A 20,227-nucleotide genomic window follows, 5' to 3' on the forward strand; every position below is an offset into this window, starting at 1 on the left:
GCAGCTCAGCACCCCCCCCACCTTGCGTCACGTCCGGCCTGCGAGTTACCGCCCACTCGCCCCGGCGCCTCTGGCTCCAGGCCGCCCTCCGGATCGGCTCGAATCCTGCGAATGTTTTTGGCAGTATTTTCATGTAGGACCTACTCCCTATCCCGTCGGCCGCAGGGAATCCCACTTGCGGTGCTTTAACCTGTGCGACAGAGATGCTGCCCCTGGGAGAGGCGGGGAGGGACGGGCCAACTGGAGCGGGGGGTGGAGAGCGGGGCGCGGCGTGGGGCCTGGGTTCCTTTGCCCCTTGCCCACCTTGGAGGGGTGGGAGTCGAGTTAGGGTGAACTTCCTCCTGAGAGATTCTGGTGAAAGGGGAAATACGCTTTGAGTCAGTAAATCTGTGCAAGTGCACAGTCAAGAAGAGAGTCTTGGGAAAACCAAGGGTAGTTCCCGGAGATGACTTTGGACTGCGGAAACGTTTGTCAGAGGAAAAGGGCTTCAGTTTAATGTGAGATCATTGAAAATTGATCTGTTCAGGAGGCGAGCAGAGCCCCTTCCTCCATCTTTCCACCGTCCCTTAGCCCATAAGTACTTACAGAAGTAAAAAATGTTTTGAAGACCAGAAGGTTTTTGCTGGCAGGGCCCTGATTCGGGCTCACAGTATAAAGAGAAGTCAGAGAATCCAAGAAATTTATTGCTCAAGGAAGGGATTGGTGCCCTCATTTCTCACCTTCTTCAGGCTGGGCTTCCTCACCAGGCCTCTTCACCGACTCCTGTCCTTTCTGTGTCCTGGACTCCGGATACCTCGACTCTCTGTACTTTGTGCTCAGCCCAGGTAACACGTTTTGTTGTGTCCTCAGTGCCTGGCACTTAGATGCTCAGTTTGTTAAATGGATAATGGGAGACACAGGACTGTCAATTATCCACATTTGATTAGTAAGCCCTACTAGCCCTGGGCCTGTAAGAGCAGGATCAAAAGGAAGTCCAGCTTTCCTCCCTTGCACCCTTTAGCATTAATTTTGTTTCCTCATGCACTGAAATCTGAGAATCCTGTCTATGCTGTTCACAGGCCCAGAGCCATGGCTATCTCCTCTTCCTCCTGCAAACTGCCCCTCGTGGCTGTGTGCCAGGTAACATCAACGCCAGACAAGCAACAGAACTTTAAAACATGTGCTGAGCTGGTTCGAGAGGCTGCCAGACTGGGTGCTTGCCTGGCTTTCCTGCCTGAAGCATTTGACTTCATTGCACGGGACCCTGCAGAGACGCTACACCTGTCTGAACCACTGGGTGGGAAACTTTTGGAAGAATACACCCAGCTTGCCAGGTATCAGGGAATGGGGGAGGGAGAGGTAAAATCTTTGTTGGGCAGTGCCCCTAGATTGCCAAATATGAGGGTACAGCCTTGAGAAGTCAGTGTCCCCTCCCCCCAGGGAATGTGGACTCTGGCTGTCCTTGGGTGGTTTCCATGAGCGTGGCCAAGACTGGGAGCAGACTCAGAAAATCTACAACTGTCATGTGCTGCTGAACAGCAAAGGTGAGACTTTATAACCCTTTAGCCTGCCTCTTCCACGTAAACTTAGATTCTCCAGAATTGTTTCTCAACTCTATTTCCTTGACCCTAGGATTTAAGGGTGTTACTTCTGTTCCTAGCCTATAAACTACTCCTTGGGAAGAGTAAGCAAGGTTTCTGGAACACGGGCACTGAATATTCCTTCTTACTCTAGGGGCAGTAGTGGCCACTTACAGGAAGACACATCTGTGTGATGTAGAGATTCCAGGGCAGGGGCCTATGTGTGAAAGCAACTCTACCATGCCGGGGCCCAGTCTTGAGTCGCCTGTCAGCACACCAGCAGGCAAGGTGGGAGTTGTGAGAGGGTGAGGGAGGGGAACTGGAATACTTTGAACTGGTAGTAGAGAATAGAAAGTCCTAAGGAGGGGGGTAATGAAAGTATGACTAGATGCTCTGACGAACAGGGCAGGAGGACTAAGTAGGCTGTTTTTCGTTCCAGATTGGTCTAGCTGTCTGCTATGACATTCGGTTCCCTGAACTCTCTCTGGCATTGGCTCAAGCTGGAGCAGAGATACTTACCTATCCTTCAGCTTTTGGATCTGTTACGGGACCAGCCCACTGGGAGGTAAGATGGCGCCTTTTTAAAATGTAAGAGCCTTTTCTTAACTTCAGCCTCCTCCCTTGGCCCTACCAGTTAAACTCCTTCCCCTTTCCACCTAGTAGGAAAACTCATTTCCCAGATAATTATATTACAGAATAGTTAAAATAATAATTCCTAGGCAATTATCAAAAGTCGCAATGGGTAGATTGTAGTGTCCCTTGTCACTTCCCCACTATTTGCTACGTATACTTAACTGAACACACATCTCATCCCCAGGTGTTGCTGCGGGCCCGTGCCATTGAAACCCAGTGCTATGTAGTGGCAGCAGCACAGTGTGGATGCCACCATGAGAAACGAGCAAGTTATGGCCACAGCATGGTGGTAGACCCCTGGGGAACGGTGGTGGCCCGCTGCTCTGAAGGCCCAGGGCTCTGCCTTGCCCGAATTGACCTCAACTATCTACGACAGTTGCGCCAACACCTGCCTGTGTTCCAGCACCGGAGGCCTGACCTCTATGGTAATCTGGGTCACCCACTGTCTTAAGACTTGACTTCTGTGAGTTGAGACTCGCCCCCCCTCCCCATTGTGAGCCAGTGTTGATGTGACTTGGAGGCAGGACCCAGGCACAGCTCCCCTCAATTGGAGAACCTTGACTTTCTTGATGGAACACAGGCTTGGCTTCTTGGGAAAGAAGCTTTCACCTGAGGTCAGATTGCAGTTTCAGAAAGGTGGCATTTTATATAGTCATTGTTTATTTCATGAAAACTGAAGTTATGCTGAGGGCTGAGCAGCACTGGCATTGAAAAATATAATAATCATAAAGTCTGTGTCTGGACATCTCCTTTGGGAGCTACAAGGGGAGTTGGTATACTAGTTGGACTGGGCTCCAGTTCTAGACCTCCTGGCTCATTCAACATGCCTCCCAACCTAAATAAAAGTGCAACACTCAGTGCATGTCCCAGCCCCATTCTCCCAAGCATGGGAGCGGGCACAGGAGTGGAGGGGGAAGGAAAAAGGAATTACTTCACTTTCACCTATGATGCCCTTTGCCCAAGCCAGAAGAAAGCAAAGGGGAAAAGGGCTGCAGGGTACATTATTTATTTTCATTTGAACGTGGAAAGAAAGTGTCACACTCCCCCTTCCCCTTTACAGGGGGAGTGTATTTTAATCAGCAACCTCTTCTCCATCCACCCTGTGTATGTGCATACACATCTGCCACCATAGTGGGGAGGCGTGACTAGGCTGATCCAGTCCTCTTATCTATTCCTCCCTTGAAGAGGGTTTGAGAAATGCAAAAAAGGAAAGAGCCACATCAGGCAGAGGTTTCAGCCATGGAATGGAGGAAAGAAGGCAGAGAGGAGCAGCACCAGAGGCCAGGAGAGAGTGGAAAGGGCCACAGCTTCGTTTTAAAAAAATTCTATAATTTGGAAGAGGGTGGCAATTAATTTTCAAAATACACTTCAGAGTCCCACCTTCCACATAGCTCCCTTACTCACAGCCCTTTGGTTTTTTTTTAGACAAAATTTAAGAGCTCTCATAAAGCCAGAGTATTGATAACCCCTTAGTGCACCCAAAAGCAGTGTTCACATCAATCCCTTACAAAGACTATGTTCTGTAGACTTTGTTTCTCCCTATACATTTGTCTTACGGCTCAGTGGTAAGGTAGCTGTAGAGACACACGTTGAGGGGTAAATGGAAAAGGGAAAAAAAGGGGAAGCCCAGGCACATGGGTGCAGGGAGGGGTGGGGAACACCACTTCCACTTTCCTTTGTCTTTTTCTTTTAAAAAAAAAAAAAAAAAGGCAGGGGTGTCATTGGTTGGAAGGGTAGAGAACAAACCCCAGAACAGTGTAAGCTCCAGAGGTGGGTGATGGGAACAGTCCCCAAAGAAATGAGAAGAGGGAAAAGGTCAGGGCAATGCTTGCAGCATCAAGTTCCTCAGGAGTTTCTGTCGGCCCAGCTCATAGTCCTCCTCATCTACATTTACCAGCAGCTTGATGGCTTCATGGCCCACAGCTTGCTTGAGGGAGTCTGTGATGAAGACACCTTTAAGTGCCTCTAATAAAGAGCCATTGATGTAGTCGCGCCAGAATGCATCGAGGTAGGTGAGCTCAGAAAACTTGATGTCACAGATGATGGAGCCCAGGTCCCGGGACTTGAGGATGGTGTTGGCCTGGTTAAAGCGCTCAAACTGGCGCTCAAGTGGGTCCTGCTTGTTAGAGAAGACGTTGCCCTGCAGAGCAGTCTCATGCTGGCAGTATTCAGCCCGAACCCGCAGTCTGATGTCTGTTAGAAAGAGAAGATACAGAGCACAAGAGGTTACAGTGAGGGATGAGTTTACAACCCAAGCTTGAAAACTGAAAAGCATACCAGAATAAAGTAGGGAACATCACCTGACAGCTTCTCTACCTCTTCCCCAGGACTAGTTCTATGTATCTCTACAATCCTTGCCTGACTACAGGAGGTTGCCTTAAATTGAACATGCCCAGGTCAGCACTGCTCCCATTACTCACAAGCAGCAACTTGCTTATAGGAGATATTTCTAATTACCAGGCACAGAAGTTCATTTTAATACTCCCATCTTGACTTGGTTCATCCTACAATAAGGATGTCATAACAACATCCGGGTGATGATAGAGTATTAACAAGAGTTTAAATGTACCCTGCCACAATCATAAAGAGCAGTTCCTCCACCAGACACCAAACCATTCAGCCTCACTTTGCCATGGCATTCAAAGTGAATCTCACACTGAATAGCATAAACTGTCCAGTGTCCCAGCAGTTTTTTTTTTTTTTTTTTTAAGAGATGGGGTTTCACCATGTTGGCCAGGCTGGTCTCGAACTCCTGTCCCTCAAGCAATTCACCCGCCTCAGCCTCCCAAAGTGCTGGGATTATAGGTGTGAGCCACCGCGCCCGGCCTCCAACAGTTCTTTACAGTCTCCCTCAAGTCTGCTCCACCTCTGGAACTCTTGAACTTCCTCACCACATGTCTGTTTTTCCTTGGGATCTGGTGTCACTGACTTCCGGCGTTTTCGCTGGCTCCCAAGTGTGGCTCTCCCTCGGGCTGGCCGCTTGCTACACATCTGAGGACCCGAAGTGGGGCAGCACACCACAGGATAGTGGGGAGGCACTAACCAGAAAGTAAAAGGGAAGAAAACACAGTAGGATTAAGGCAGAAATTCAAACACGTCTCTTGGAATGAGGAAGGAATCATTTAGACTTAGCACTCAAAGCAGTGACAATAATGTGACTTGAAAAGACACAATGTGAGAGCAAATACAGGACCTAGGAGAAATGTCAACACCTCACCTGAATTTTTTTTTTTTTTTTTTTTTGAGACAGAGTCTCACTGTGTCGCCCAGGCTGGAGTGCAGTGGCGCAATCTCAGCTTAGTGCAACCTCTGCCTCCTGGGTTCAAACAATTTCCTGCCTCAGCCTCCTGAGTAGCTGGGACTGCAGGTGTGCACCATGGCACCTGGCTAATTTTTGTATTTTTAGTAGAAACAGGGTTTCACCATGTTAGCCAGGATGGTCTCAATCTCCTGACTTCATGATCCGCCTGCCTTAGCCTTCCAAAGTGCTGAGATTACAGGCATGAGCCATGGTGCCCAGCCATGATTTTTTTTTTATGGCACACAATGTGGGGGCACAGCATCCTTTCATTTAAGCTGGCAAAGCCCCGAATGTGATGAAATCAGTGTCATTTTACTTGATTATGAAAAGTAAGGGGAGTCGATGTCTTCTCACCTGTTTTAGGGGGCTGGGGAGACCTCGGTTCTGGATCACTGAGGGCTCTGGGGGTCACATAGCGAATTGATGTCTCCTCCAGATACTTGTCTACAAGATCAGGGCACACTGTAGGAGGAGAAGAAATCATTCAGGAAAATATACACCCTTCCCTTCTCTCAGTCCAAACCTCCATTGGGCCTCACAACTTACTCTCCTAAGTACTCCCCATGGTCAATGTGTTCTCCCCTTTAGATGCCTATGCTGCTCTTTCCAGGCCTCCCGCAACTCTTCCCCAATTCCAGCCCCTAATACACCCTCACCAGCCCGTCTCCTCTTGAGGGTGACGTAGGGCAGCAGGTCGTGGCGAGTGATGATGCGCAGCAGCTGCAGCACCTGGCGAAAGTTACTTTCATCACAGCGGCCCTGGCGCTCCAGCGCCAATAAGAAGTCACGTCCATTTCGGATGAGTCCACGCTCATGGTCATCAATGACATCAACAAAGAGGAAAGAAAGCACGCGTACATCTCTGTGCGTCAGATGAGTGCCCACGATGTCAAACATGCGGTGCAGGCTATACAGCCCATGTTCCTGCTCACCATGCTCTTCTGGCCACATCTGGCTTGCCCGCCGCTTTAGGCCCGCCATGCTGGGGGCTCAGGTATGCAATGCTTTCCGGAATCCCTGCTCAGCAGCTGCAATCCCCACCGTACTGAAAGGTCAGGGAAAGAATCGATGAGTCACTCAATGGCAGGAACTAGTCTTAGGCGTTCCCATATTTGCAGTCACTAACACAATGCCTGGTATAGTACAGTGCTTTATACATGTTTATTAAATTTTCAAAAGTATTTGTTTAAAAATAAACACTGGCCGGGCACAGAGGTTCACACCTATAATCCCAGCATTTTGGGAGGCCAAGGCAGGAGGATCACTTGAGCCCAGGAGTTCAAGACCAGCCTGGACAAGATAGGGAGACTCCTGTTTCTACAAGAAAAAAAAAAAATTAGCTGGCCTTGCTGGTATCCATCTGTAGTCCCAGCTATGCAGGAGGCTGAGGTGGGAGGATGGCTTGAGGCCAGGAATTCAAGATCAGCCTGGTCAACATAGCGAGACCCCATCTCTACAAAAAAAGAGAGAAAAAAAAAGCAGGGCATGGTGGCATGTGCCTGTAGTCCCAGCTACTCAGGAGTCTGAGGCAGGAGGATCACTTGAGCTCAAGAGTTCAAGGCTGCAGTGAGCTATAATCCTACACTGCAGCCTGGGCGACAGAGTGAGACCCTATCTCAAAAGAAAAAGAAAAGAACTAGTTTAAATTCTGACTTTATCACTGAAAAGCTGTGTAGCTGTGTGACCTTAAGCAAGTCACTTAAGTTCAAATTCTCAGTGCCTTCATCTATAAACAGGGATGAATGAATCTACACCTCAGAGTTAAGAATCCGATGAGAAAATACATGCATAATCACTTGGTAACCCTTATATAAATGGTTGTGAAACAGATTTCAAAGATACAAGCATTCTTGGCCTTTGCAGCCCAGACTCATCCCTCCATATTATTCCTACAATCCAACCACATCCACTGCTCAGAAAGTTTATCAATAATATTCACCAAAACTCATGGATTTAAATCAACAAACATTTGTTAAGTTTCTGCAATAAGCATTCTTGTAATTCTATACCATTTGTACTCCCTTGATCTTCACACTATTTGACAATACCAACTTTTTTTTTTTTTTTTTTGACGGAGTCTCACTCTGTCGCCCAGACTGGAGTACAGTGGCAAGATCTCAGCTCACTGCAACCTCTACCTTCAGGGTTCAAGTGATTCTCATGCCTTAGCCTCCTGAGTAGCTGGGATTACAGGTGCATGCCACCACGTCCGGCTAATTTTTGTACTTTTAAGTAGAAATGTAGTTTCACCATGTTGGCCAGGCTGGTCTCGAACTCCTAACTTCAGGTGATCCTCCCGCCTCAGCCTCCCAAAGTGCTGGGATTACAGGCGTGAGCCACCGCGCCCAACCTTGGCAATACCAACTTCTAAGCTTTCCTCATGAATGTCATTTACCAATCCCGTATCAATGACCAATCACAGCCCCACATTCATTATATAATTTGGCACTTGATTCACAAAGTTATTCCATAATTGTGGGTATTAACAATGACACAGCCATTAATCAGTTCTCATATCCAACCACTTTCACTCCACTCAAGTCACTCATATTTACTGCTCCACCAGATCCAGTACTGTCCACTGTCTGTTCACAATCTCCAATCACCCAACCAATCCTAAATTCCTGTTAATGCCACTTCTAGATATTTCTTAAATCTCTCCTACCTTTCCACTTCCACTGCCACAGTTCAGATTACAATAATCTCTCACCTGGAGTACTGCAACTGCCACTTTAAGGGTTCTCTGCACCACCAATCTTAACCTACCTAAAACCATCCCCTACCATATCTAGTTCAGTTAGCTATCTAAAGTGCACAACTGACCAAGTCACTTTCCTGCATGAGACCTGTGGATAGCCCTGTCCTTAACTATAAGAATACTCCAAATTCTTTACACATACATCAAGCTTTCTAAGATGAGGCCTACCTTCCAAACCTCACCTCCCACCACATCCACTTTTTATTCTCTAACATTTTCAGTTTGTTTATATTTCACAAACATCACGCAATTTGTTTCTCTATACTTTCTTCAGCCATTTCTCTTTGCCTGAATGCCCCTCTCCCTTCTCTATTCCACACCCCCAACATCACTCTTTTTCAGATGGCTAACTCCTACTCATTCTTTTAAGAGTCAGCTCAGATGCCATCTTCAAATTGCATTCTTTACACCCCCATGCTGAGATAAGTAGTCCTGTTCTGTGCTCTTATGGAACACTATGCATATCTCCTTTACACCATTTATCACCATGTACTAAAATTATTTGTGTACTTATTATCCCATTAGATCCTACTCAACTCATGGAGAGGGACTATGTCATAGTCATCTTCGTGCCTAGTAATGGACAGAGCCTCAAATACAGTAGGGACAACCCACTGTTGAACTGAACTTAATCTCCAAGAGATCACCACAAGCAATTCCAATCAAACTCACAAAAGTCCAAGAGTGAGAGAACCCCATTAAAAACAGATACAGGAGCTGGGCACAGTGGCTCACACCTGTAATCCCAGCACTTTGAAAGGCTCAGGCAGGTGGGTCACGAGGTCAGGAGTTCGAGACCAGCTTGGCCAACATGGTAAAACCCCATCTCTACTAAAAACACAAAAATTAGCCAGGGGTGGTGGTAGGCACCTATAATCCCAGCTACTTGGGAGGCTGAGGCAAGAGAATTGCTTGAAATTTTGCCTTTTATCACTTTATCCTGAATGAAAGAGCTAAATTCCACACAGGTACCACTCAGTTACCATGCATATATTCTAACCATAGTCTCCTCTGCACTGTTCAAAACTACCACACCATATCACACCACACCACACTACCCTACTCAACAATAAGACAGGTTGCTCTGTCCATTTTATACAAAAAGGAACTGAGGCTAGACTAGGAAAGAGAATAAAATAATAAGCTTCTTTGGAAAAACAAAGCTGATAGAGACTTGTAAAGTTGAAGAGTAAATAGGAACTGGTCCTCTTCCTCAGATGAGAAACTAAGATGAAAGCAGAGAGAAACTCATTCTCTTAAAAAAAAAAAATGGGAGGTATACTCTGGGATCACTTAAGCCTATACCATGGGTTCTGATATGTGGAAAGGAAATAGAATCCATATATAATTTTGAGAGCCCAGATGCCCCACCCAAAGCATGGGAAACAGCTGGGAAAATAGCTATTCAACTAGAGACTATTCCTTCCTCTCGATTCACCTGTTGCTGTCACTGGGTACAAATGAAGGTGCTAAAGGAAAATAAGTTCTTGCTCATAGCAAGAAACATGAGAAAACTGAGCCGCCTCAGAGCCCCTGCAACTTCTCCTTGTTGCCTATCCCACCTGTTCCCTTGGGCCAGCTGTTGATTATGAGGATCTCAGATAAAGCAGATGGGTAGGTTTCACATTAAACCAACCAGAAGAGCCGGTTGCTCCAGAGATCCCTAATTTAAAGTGTGCTTAAACCACAGGAAATGAAGAAACATTGTCCCCACATACCCTCCCAATGGAAAATGAGGCAAAATACAGGAAAGCACTGTGGTCCTAATTAGGCATCAATGGATGTAATTCTATCAGCTTCAATCCCTTGAAAGTTAACTCCCTACATTTGAGAGGAAACAAGCAAACACACACACACTAGCCACCTTTAAGTCCTAGATCCCAGGCTAGATCATCAATGTACTAAGAATTATCAGAGCTTTTAGGTCACTGGTTCTTAACCAGGGGCAAATTTGACCCATGGGGGATATGTGGCAATGTCTGGAGACATTTCTGATTATCATGCTCGGTAGGGAAGGGGCTGCAATCACCATGTAATGAGTAGAAGCCATGGATATTTACAACATCCTACAGGCAAGGTACCATGGCTCACATCTGAATTCCCAGCACTTTGAGAGGCCAAGGTGGGTGGATCACTTGAGCCCAGGAGTTTGAGGTCAGCTTGGACAACATGGCAAAACCCCATTTCTACATAAAATACAAAAATTAGTCAGGCATGGCCTGCACCTGTGGTCCCAGCTACTTGGGATGCTGACGTAGGAGAATCCCTTGAGCCTGGGAAGTCGAAGCTGCAGTGGGATGTGATAGCACCACTGCACTCCAGCCCAGGTGACAGAGTTAGACCCTGTCTCAAAAGAAAAAAGAAACATCCTATAATGCATGGGACAGTCTGCCACAACAAAGAATCATCTAGCACAAAATGTCAATAAACCCTATTCTAGGTGGACCATGATGAAGGGTCAAAAGAATGCATGTCACTTTCCACATTAGATCTAGAAAAAGCCATTTGGTCCCTCTAATTGAAACCCATCAAACGACATTCCAAAAAAAAAAAAAAAAAGAAAGGCCTATTAGACATAGAGGTTCATTTAACTTCCAAGTCCAACTAGGACTAAGGTGTTTCATGCCACTCCAACTTTGGCTCCTCCGTCACCTGCTGTAGGCATTCCGCTGAAGAGGAGGTGAAGCAGGGCTACACTCACTTCTGTCCCATCCCAGGAGGTATACTAGGACCTAGTTCAATCTGGAGTTCTATAATCCTCTGCAAGACAGACACAAAGGATCCTGCTCGTAAGCCTCAGGGCCATCTTTAAAGTCTTAAAACTAGAAAAGTAGCAGACTCTCCTTGTTAGGTTACTAATCAGACTTACACTGCTTATTCAATGAAGCAAAATATAGAAATATGTAAGTTCCTCGAGGCCATGTCCTTGGGAGAAATATGAGGATACTGACATGCAGCTTAAGAGGCAGCCTTCTCCACTTAATGCAACCCTGATGAGAGTTCCAAGAATCTATCTCTACAAGCAATAAACAAAAATTAGCTGGACATGGTGGGACACACCTGTGGTCCCAGCTACTCTGGTTGCACCACTACACTCCAGCCTTGGGAGCAGAGTAAGATCTTGCCTCAGAAAAAAATGTGATAAATCTTATGTTCAACTAATTAGTAAAGTTAGGGGAAAAAAGCCAGGCAAGGTGGCTCACAGCTGTAATCCCAGCACTGTGGGAGGCCGAAGCGGGTGGATCACTTGAGGTAAGGAGTTCAAGACCAGCCTGGCCAACATTGTGAAACCCCGTCTCTACTAAAAATACAAAAAGTGGCTGGGCATAGTGGCTCGTGCCTATAATCCCAGCTGCTCCGGAGGCTAAGACAGGAGAATGGCTTGAACCTGGGAGGCAGAGATTGCAACTTTATGTCACTAAACTCCAGCCTGGGCAATAGAGTGAGACTCTGTCTCCAAAAAAAAAAAAAAAAAACCCATGACCAGTTTCCTCTAAAACCAAAATATACTCATATTTCTGTGGCAGTGAAGCAAGGGAGCTCAACTTAAAACATACAGAAATTTTAGGTATCAGAATGGTGAGGAGAATGTAACCCCGAAAACAGATTAGAAATAATTCAAGTCTGGGTATCTGAAACATTGCCAAATACCAAGAGACAAAACTCCAGTACACAGAAAGTCCTGATCCCACTGACTGGTCTGACTCCATTTGAGATAGTAACACATGAATTCTCTCGTACAGTTTCCCAAGAATAATTGATTCCGATGAATTGCTATATTCCTGGAGTTTTGCTTTTTTCTTTAGAGAAGTCCAGGTCAGCCAACTCTATAAGCATCTTCAGGATTTCCTCCTGATTGGTCCTTCTCTACTGTGTTTCTATTTCCAAGCAAAATCTGGTCTCATCCCAACCAGGAATATCTGTATTTTTTTAGGTACTTGGCTCTCACAGAAGCCCTTAGGGGAAAGCCACATGAAATATATAAAAAAGAGTCATATCTTAGGCCGGGCGCAGTGGCTCACACCTATAATCCCAGCACTTTGGGAGGCCGAGACGGGTGGATCACGAGGTCAAGAGATCGAGACCATCCTGGTCAACATGGTGAAACCTCGTCTCTACTTAAAAAAAAAAAAAAAAAAAAACTACAAAAATTAGCTGGGCATGGTGGCGCATGCCTGTAGTCCCAGCTATTCGGGAGGCTGAGGCAGGAGAATTGCTTGAACCCAGGAGATGGAGGTTGCGGTGAGCCGAGATCGCGCCATTGCACTCCAGCCTGGGAAACAAGAGCAAAACTCCTTCTTCAAAATAAAATAAAAAAGAGTAATATCTTGAAATGAAAATGACAGTCATCTCCTCCAAACAGGGATATTTGTAATTTAATAGAATTGGAGCTGACTCTTTCCGAAGTCCTGAAAGGGAAAGTCATGCAGAAGAACTACAAAAAAAAAGCGGTGTCCTGAAACTTGAAATAAAAGCTATGTGGGAAATCTTAAAGATGGCTAAGAGTACATCAAGAGTTTTCTTGCGGGTGAGACTAGGAAATGTAATCAAATATCTGGAAGTCAAAGTTACGTTGTATGTTTTCAAAAGAATGATGCCAGGAACCCCCCAACAGCTGGAAGAAAGAGAAAGAGGAAAGGTTTCCCATGGGAGGAAGGTGCCCCAGTAACCTTCCAAGGCCAACATTTAGCAATGTACTAGAATAAAGTCTTCCATATGTTAAAAAAAAAAAAAAAGTTTGAGAGCTGACCAAGAAGACCAGACAATAACAAACCAAAGCTGGGGGACTGTCCCAAGACATCTAAGTCTCCTCTTTCCCCTCCTATCTCCGATTAACTAAAGACAGTGATTGCAATAGATCTCATGCACTCAGATGAGTGAGTGAAAACTCATTTTCCCTGGCATTCTTCTCCTCATTAATGGACCCAACCTCAAAACAACTCTCATGCTATTTCCATTCCCTTCCGTTGTTTGAAAACAATAAAAAAGTTCCAGACTTACCTCTGCAAGAAATTTAATTTCCCAGGTCTCTTCCTAGCACAAGTTTCACAGCCAGCAGCAAAACAAAAACAAATAAGGAGGGGAAAATAATTAATTCCAAGTTTTACTTTGAAATCTCAAAGGCCCACAGAATTAGTTAATCTTGTTGCAAAAATACACAAGCCTAAAGCCATTTAGAGAACTCGCCCCCAACAAGTCCCCAGGCTTCCCTAACTCTCGATTAGTCAATTTACAAAAACAATACCAACTCCAAGAATTTCCAGTCTCATGGCTTGCGGCAAGAAAGTTCCCACATTTAAGAATTTCTGGGAAAACCAATTACCCTCTCACACCTTCTCATCTTCCTCAATTCCTTATTCCTATTTTGTTACAATATTAACATTAACTTTCATCTTTAGAAAAAACTGGGAGGAAAGTGGTTACAGCCAAGTAAGGCATTTTCTTTCCCACTACTTTCACATAGCAGACCAGCACTATCCTCCAAATTTTGCCTTTGGCCCTTTCCCTTAACTTGCATACAATGAGAAGAAAATATCCAATGGGGCAGCATCCACTCATACATCTATGTTCACCAGGGAAAGTTTTTCCACATACAGTACGCATGTTACCCCCTCCCTCCTAGACGTAAACAGCAAAATGGTCTGGAAACTACAGCACTCATTTAGCCTGTCTAGATGCCACGCTATCTTTTCTCTTTCCCTCCCTCAGACCTCCAGAGCCTCCACCTTAGCATATAGGATTCCAATATAGCCATGTCTGCTCCCCAACTCTTGTACGGCTAATGCTAAAAACTAGAAAAGTCCTTTGCTCCTCCACACTTGGGCGACACCGGTTTTCCCATTTTCCCAACCAGGAAAAACAAGGGAACAGTAAGCTAGGGAGTCTTTTGGAAAACAAACCCAGCTGAATTCTCATCCAACCCCAATTCTGCAAACCCACATGACCATTCCCTTCTGCCCTTCCCACCCTCTTAAAAGCTAAGGGCCTGGCAATTAGAATTGGCTGCAACTGATGCTGCTTAACTCTGTTCTCTCCTCCTGGGCACCGGGAAAAGGGAAACCCCCGAACCTCCATCACCCGTGCAGCTCCACTGTCCTATCTCCCATTCCATTCCCCTTCCTCCCAAACTTTCCAGTCTCTCACTTTCTCCATTACCTCCTCCCACCGACACTCTCTCCATTCCCCAAACCTCCGTTCTCTCCTTTTCCACCCAAATTCTCCCCTAGGCCCTTCCCCCTCCCACCTCCAATTCAGCACTTTCGAAGCCCCGCAGAAACGTCTCAACTCCAATTCTCACCTTTCCCCACCTTCTCGCAACACCCCACATGAGTCCAGTCCTCCCTCCAACCACATGCCACGGCCCCCTTTCCCTTCACACCCTCAGCCTCTCCCTCCTGCTCCTACCCGCTTCCACACGACCGGATCGCAGCCCCACTCCCCACATCGGCCTCTCTAATACCCCTAGCCGGGCCCAGTCTCAGCCCTTGTTTACGCCCCTCCCCATGCCCTCACTCCTCCGCCTCGACCCCTGCCCTCTCCCGCAGTTGCCATCTCCCCTGCACGCCCCCCTCGGCAGCTCCCCTCCCCCACCTCTCAGCGTCCCGTCACCTCTCTCTCTTGAGGTTCTCAGGCTGGACGTCGCCACCGCCTCCCCCTCCACTTTCCTTCCCCAAGCCCTTTGCGGCCCCGCCCGGCCCCGCCCCGTCCCGCTCGACTCCCTCTCCCCACTCCGGCCGCCCCTCCGCCTCACTCTCGGCTCAGGCTCTGCGCCGCCATGTTGGATCCATCCGCGCCGCGCTCCCGGGCCTGTCTCACGGCGCCGCATCCGGGCTCCAGCCGCCGCCGCCGCCGCCGCCGCGGGCGTAGGGGAGGGGAGAGGCGGGCGGGGGTGGCTGCATCCTGAACGGCGCCTCCCGGAACCTGGCCGGTTAGTGGCGGCTTCGAGACCATAGTGAGACATGAGCCGGAGTAGCCATAGTAAGTGAGGGCAGCCTGGCAGCGGCATTAAGCGGGGAGTGGATAGCTTCACTTCGGGTGGAGAGATAGGGATTGGCAGCCATCTTGCTTTGGGGCAAGCTGGCAACGCCGGTTTTTCTTGACGGCTGCTTAGGGCGGTAATAAGGGATGGGAGAGGATAGCATTCTTGAATGTGGAAATCTTGGTGGCGCCACAGCTGGCTGGTGGCGACTTCAAGACCCACTGAAAGGCTGGGATTTGCAGCCATGACTCATAAGGGCGGAATAGCACGGGGATCGGTTTGCCTGACGAACTTGAGTGAAGGGTCAAGATCTGGATTTCACCTTTTCTCTGAGCTTCCTGATAACCCGGACGTTCCGTAAACCCGGATCCGGAGCTGAAAGCGCTGCCCAGATCCCGTCTCGGAATTCATTCGTTCAGCATTTACCTTTTGAACGCCGGCTTCCTGTAGGAAGTGTCGCCTAGCTGATCCGTGTAGGGCTGTTGGGAATTGGGGGTGGGGAGGGTGCTGCGGGTAAGTTCTGGAGCAGCCAACAGCCTGATGTGGCTTAAGAAGAGGTAATAGATAGGGGGAGACCAGATTATGCCAAGCCTTGTAAATTAATTGATTTTTATCCTTAAGGCAACGAAAAGTCTTTGAAGAATCTCAACAGAGGTGCGAACAATGTTATTTGCATTTTAGATCGCTGCGTGCAGTGTGAAGGATGAATTGAGGGATAAAGTGAGAAGCGAGGAGAACAACTAGGCTCTTTTCCAGGCAAGAGATGATGATGGTCTGTCTTGTGGAAGGGAGAGTGCAGATGGGGAGAAATAAATTGGATTAAGAGGTATCAATGTTCTGACTTGGACAACTGGGGAATAATGATACCATTTCCTTTCTCGTTTAGGGGGAGATAATGAGTTTTGGGTGCCCCTGGGATACTAGCTAGTGCGTACTGGGAACCCAAAAGAAAGGGTTGAGGTGTGTGTGCGTGTGCATACAGGTAGCTGTTGAAGGCATGAAGTTGGCTAGAGAGAAGGATACCTGCATTTGCTGATAGGATGAGGGAAGCCGAAAAGAACACCTGAGAAGGGGCAAACCGAAAGGAAAGAAGAAAACCGTAGAGAACTATCAAAGAAACTGGTTAAAGCATTTAGTGTAACAGAGATAAGGTAAAATGCAAACTAAAATATATCCATCAGGGCTGGATATGGTGGCTCACACCTGTAATCCTAGCAGTTTGGGAGGCACAAGTGGGTGGATCACTTGAGGCCAGAAGTTTGAGCCCAGCCTGCCCAACATGGTGAAACCCTGTCTCTACTAAAAATACAAAAGTATCTGGGTGTGGTGGCACATGCCTATAATCCCAGCTACTTAGGAGGCTGAGGCATGAGAATTGTGTGAACCTAGGAGGCAGAGATTGCAGTGAGCTGAGATCTTGCCATTGCACTCCAGCCTGGGCAACAGAGTTAGACCCTGCCTAAAAATAAATAAATAAATGAATAAATAGGCCAGGTGCTGTGGCTTACACCTGCAATCTCAGCACTTTAAGAGGCCAAGATGGGCAGATCACTTGAGGTCAGGAGTTCAAGACCAGCTTGGCCAACATGGTGAAACCCCTTCTCTACTAAAAATACAAAAATCGGCTGGGCACGGTGGCTCATGCCTATAATCCCAGTACTTTGGGAGGCCAAGGCAGGTAGATCACGAGGTCAAGAGATCGAGACCATCCTGGTCAACAAGGTGAAACCCCATCTCTACTAAAAATACAAAAAATTAGCTGGGCATGGTGGCGCGTGCCTGTAATCCCAGCTAACTCAGGAGGCTGAGGCAGGAGAATTGCCTGAACCCAGGAGGCGGAGGTTGTGGTGAGCTGAGATCGCGCCATTGCGCTCCAGTCTGGGTAACAACAGCGAAACTCCGTCTCAAAAAAAAAAAAAAAAAAAACAAAAATCAGCCAGGCATGGTGATGCACGCCTGTAGTCTCAGCTACTGGGGAGGCTGAGGCACAAGAATCACTTAAACCCAGGAGGCGGAGGTTGCAGTGAGCTGAGATGGCTCTCTGTCTCAAAAAAATAAGTAAATAAAATGTATCTATCAGATATTGCAAGAAGGACCAGGCACAGTGGCTCACACCTGTAATCCCAGCACTTTGGGAGGCCTAGGCAGGGGAATCGCTTGAAGCCAGGAGTTGGAAACCAGCCTGGCCAATGTGGCAAGACCCCATCTCTAAAAAAAATACAAAAATTAGGCAGGGGTGGTGGTGTTCACCTGTGATCCCATCTACTCTGGAGGCTGAGGCATGAGAATCACTTGAACCCAGGAGGCAGAGGTTGCAGTGAGTGGAGATCATTTCACTGCTCTCCTTGTAACAGAACAAGACTTTTTTGTTTGTTTGTTTGTATTTAAAAAGGCCAGGCATGGTAGCTCACACCTGTAATCCCAGCACTTTTGGAGGTCGAGGTGGGCTGATCACCTGAGGTCAGGAGTTCGAGACCAGACTCACCAACATGGTGAAACCCCTGTCTCTACTAAAAATACAAAAATTAGCCAGCATGGTGTCAGGCACCTGTAATCCCAGCTACTTGGGAGACTGAGGTGGGAGAATCACTTGAACCCAGGAGGTGAAGGTTGCAGTGAGCGGAAATTGCACCAATGCCCTCCGGTGAGACTCTGTCCCCCAAAAAAAGAAAAAGATACTGCAACAAGGAGGTCATTTAGGAAATTTGGAGAAAGCTGTTTTGTAGTTATGGTGGATAGAAAACAGATTGAATTGAGAAGGCACAACATATAAAGACAGCTTTTTTTCATGGTGTTGGTGTAAAAAGACTAGTGGTACGGTATTGCAAGAGGGAGAATTCCAAAGAAAGGGAAGAAGTTTTAGCTACCTGTGTGGTAGCTAGATAGATATGGCCTAATGGCATGTTTAATATGCAGATCTAAAATGTAAGAGAAAAATATAAGTGGAGAAAAAAGGAAATACAGAATAAATATGACACATTTACACATGCATTAAAAAAATTATGAAGAGCAGGCCTAAGAGGGATGAGACTTATACTTTTCATTTTACATCTATCTTTATTGCCTGAAATTGTTTTACTATGCACATATCATTTATAAAAAAACAATTTTTTTTTTTTTTGAGACGGAGTTTCGCTCTTGTTACCCAGGCCGGAGTGCAATGGCGCGATCTCAGCTCACTGTAACCTCTGCCTCCCAGGTTCAAGAGATTCTCCTGCCTCAACCTCCCGAGTAGCTGGGAATACAGGCATGCACAACCATGCCCAGCTAATTTTTTGCATTTTCAGTAGAGACAGGGTTTCATTATGTTGGCCAAGCTGGTCTGGAACTCCTGGGGGATTACAGGTGTGAGCCATGGTGCCTGCCCAGAAAACTACTTTTTAGAAAGTCCTATGATATATAGTCCAGAAATCCTGAAAATTCAACATTTCAGTGGTAATTGAAGCCATAGATTTGGATAAGCTCCCCAGAAAAGAGCAGAGGGCTAGGAAGAGTACGCTGGTGAATTCCAACATTTAAGGCATAAGTAGAAGAAGAGCTCTTGGAGAATCTTTGAAAAGGAACAACCAAAGAGGAAGAAGAAAACCTGGGAGAAAATTGTCACAGAATCAAAGGGAAGACTATTTCAAGGGGGTGGATGTTGAAAGTGGCAGATGTCCCCAGAGAGGCAACTAATAGGAAAGGTGTTTTTACCTCTGAATCCAGGTTTCTTGGAAGCTTGGCACAAAAATCAAATCCAGATCTTGAACCTTCCCCCAAGTATCACTAGGCAGTACAACCCCCATGCTATTGTGTCCTTATGAATCATGGCTGCCAGTCCTAGTCTTTCAGTGAGTCTTCAAGGCAATACCAGCCAGTACTGACACCATCAATCTTACTACACTCAAGAATCCTACTCTCGCTGGGTGTGGTGGCTCACACCTGTAATCCCAATACTTTGGCCAGGAGTTCAAGATCAGCCTGGGCAACACTGTGAGAGACCCCATGTCTACAATTTTTTTTTAATTAACTGGGTATGGTGGCACGTGCCTGTAGTCCCAGCTACTTGGAAGGCTGAGGAGGATCGCCTGAGCCTGGGGAGTTTGAGGTTGCAGTGAGCCCTGATGGCACCATTGCACTCCAACCTGGGCAACATAGGGAAACCCTGTTTCAAAAAAAAAAAAAAAGAAAAAGAAGAATGCTACTCTCTCCCAGTCCTTACTATAACCCTGAAGCTGCCATCAAGAAAAACCTGTTTTTCTAGAAATGGTGAAATAAGGAATTGAAAGTAGGAGTATTAGTTGGAGTTGGAGGTCAGGAACTATTTTTCATGGGTTTTTCTAAAATTTCCCGGGGTGATAGTAAGGGTTGGTACAAAGAGGTTATTTAATAGGTGCTGAAGGCTGGGTCTGGAGGATCACTTAGCCCAGGAGCTTGAGGCTGCAATGAGCTATGATTCACCACTGTACTCCCCCCAGCAAAAACCAAAGAAAAGAAACAAGGTGCTAAAGGGCAGTAAAGCCAGATGGCATAAGCTTCAAAGGGGCAAGAATTTTTCAAGTGGATGGAAGCACAGTGGCCTGAAAGTAGCAGTGGGTAGCAAAGAGAGGGCTGATACCTTGCCACCTCTTCCTACAGGAGCAAGAATAAACAGCCTGTAGAAGGTTGAAGGGAAAAGGTATTCATTAATTGGAAAAAAAGTCAAAAATTTCACCTCACCTCTGACAATTTTTTCCTCTCTACCCACTGGAATGCTTTTCTTTTGTAAACAACCTCCCTTATATACTCATTGTCTTCACAGATTGCTCCTAAGCTTTTTCTAGAGGAATAGCCATCAGGACAGAGGTAGCTCTGATGTGTGGAATGCAGATGTAATCCACATAAGCCCACAAAACAGGCTTCAAAGGGGCAAGAATTTTTTTTCTTTTTCTTTTTTTTGAGCTGGAGTTTCACTCTTGTTACCCAGGCTGGAGTGCAATGGCACGATCTCGGCTCACCGCAACCTCCACCTCCTGGGT

At 46.7% G+C, this 20,227-nt stretch overlaps 2 protein-coding genes across 5 annotated transcripts; one reads left to right on the top strand and one right to left on the bottom strand.

The window, feature by feature from the left end:
- Window positions 1-35: 35 nt before the first annotated feature.
- NIT1 (nitrilase 1) lies at window positions 36-2,925 on the top strand. 2 transcript variants are annotated; one of them, XM_002760184.7, is made up of 7 exons: window positions 36-133; window positions 729-824; window positions 1,059-1,313; window positions 1,420-1,523; window positions 1,714-1,847; window positions 1,999-2,124; window positions 2,377-2,925. In XM_002760184.7, coding segments are annotated over exons 1-7 (984 nt in total). In that variant the 5' UTR covers window positions 36-131; the 3' UTR covers window positions 2,644-2,925. The 2 variants fall into 2 exon arrangements, with proteins under 2 accessions (XP_002760230.3, XP_035135327.3); XM_035279436.3 differs by having other exon boundaries at window positions 747-824.
- Window positions 2,835-15,065, bottom strand: DEDD (death effector domain containing). Of its 3 annotated transcripts, none has more exons than XM_002760179.7 (6): window positions 15,003-15,065; window positions 13,253-13,285; window positions 6,150-6,538; window positions 5,848-5,955; window positions 5,084-5,230; window positions 2,835-4,385 (listed from the first exon to the last, which is right to left on the bottom strand). In XM_002760179.7, the coding sequence occupies exons 3-6, from the start codon at window positions 6,472-6,474 to the stop codon at window positions 4,009-4,011; spliced, it is 957 nt and encodes a 318-aa protein (XP_002760225.2). In that variant the 5' UTR covers window positions 6,475-6,538; window positions 13,253-13,285; window positions 15,003-15,065; the 3' UTR covers window positions 2,835-4,008. The 3 variants fall into 3 exon arrangements, with proteins under 3 accessions (XP_002760225.2, XP_008983012.1, XP_002760226.1); XM_008984764.5 differs by having other exon boundaries at window positions 14,861-15,065; XM_002760180.6 differs by having other exon boundaries at window positions 14,843-15,065.
- Window positions 15,066-20,227: the final 5,162 nt, after the last annotated feature.

This window comes from Callithrix jacchus, chromosome 18 (assembly GCF_049354715.1).
Source record: "Callithrix jacchus isolate 240 chromosome 18, calJac240_pri, whole genome shotgun sequence".
Lineage (NCBI taxonomy): Eukaryota > Metazoa > Chordata > Mammalia > Primates > Cebidae > Callithrix > Callithrix jacchus.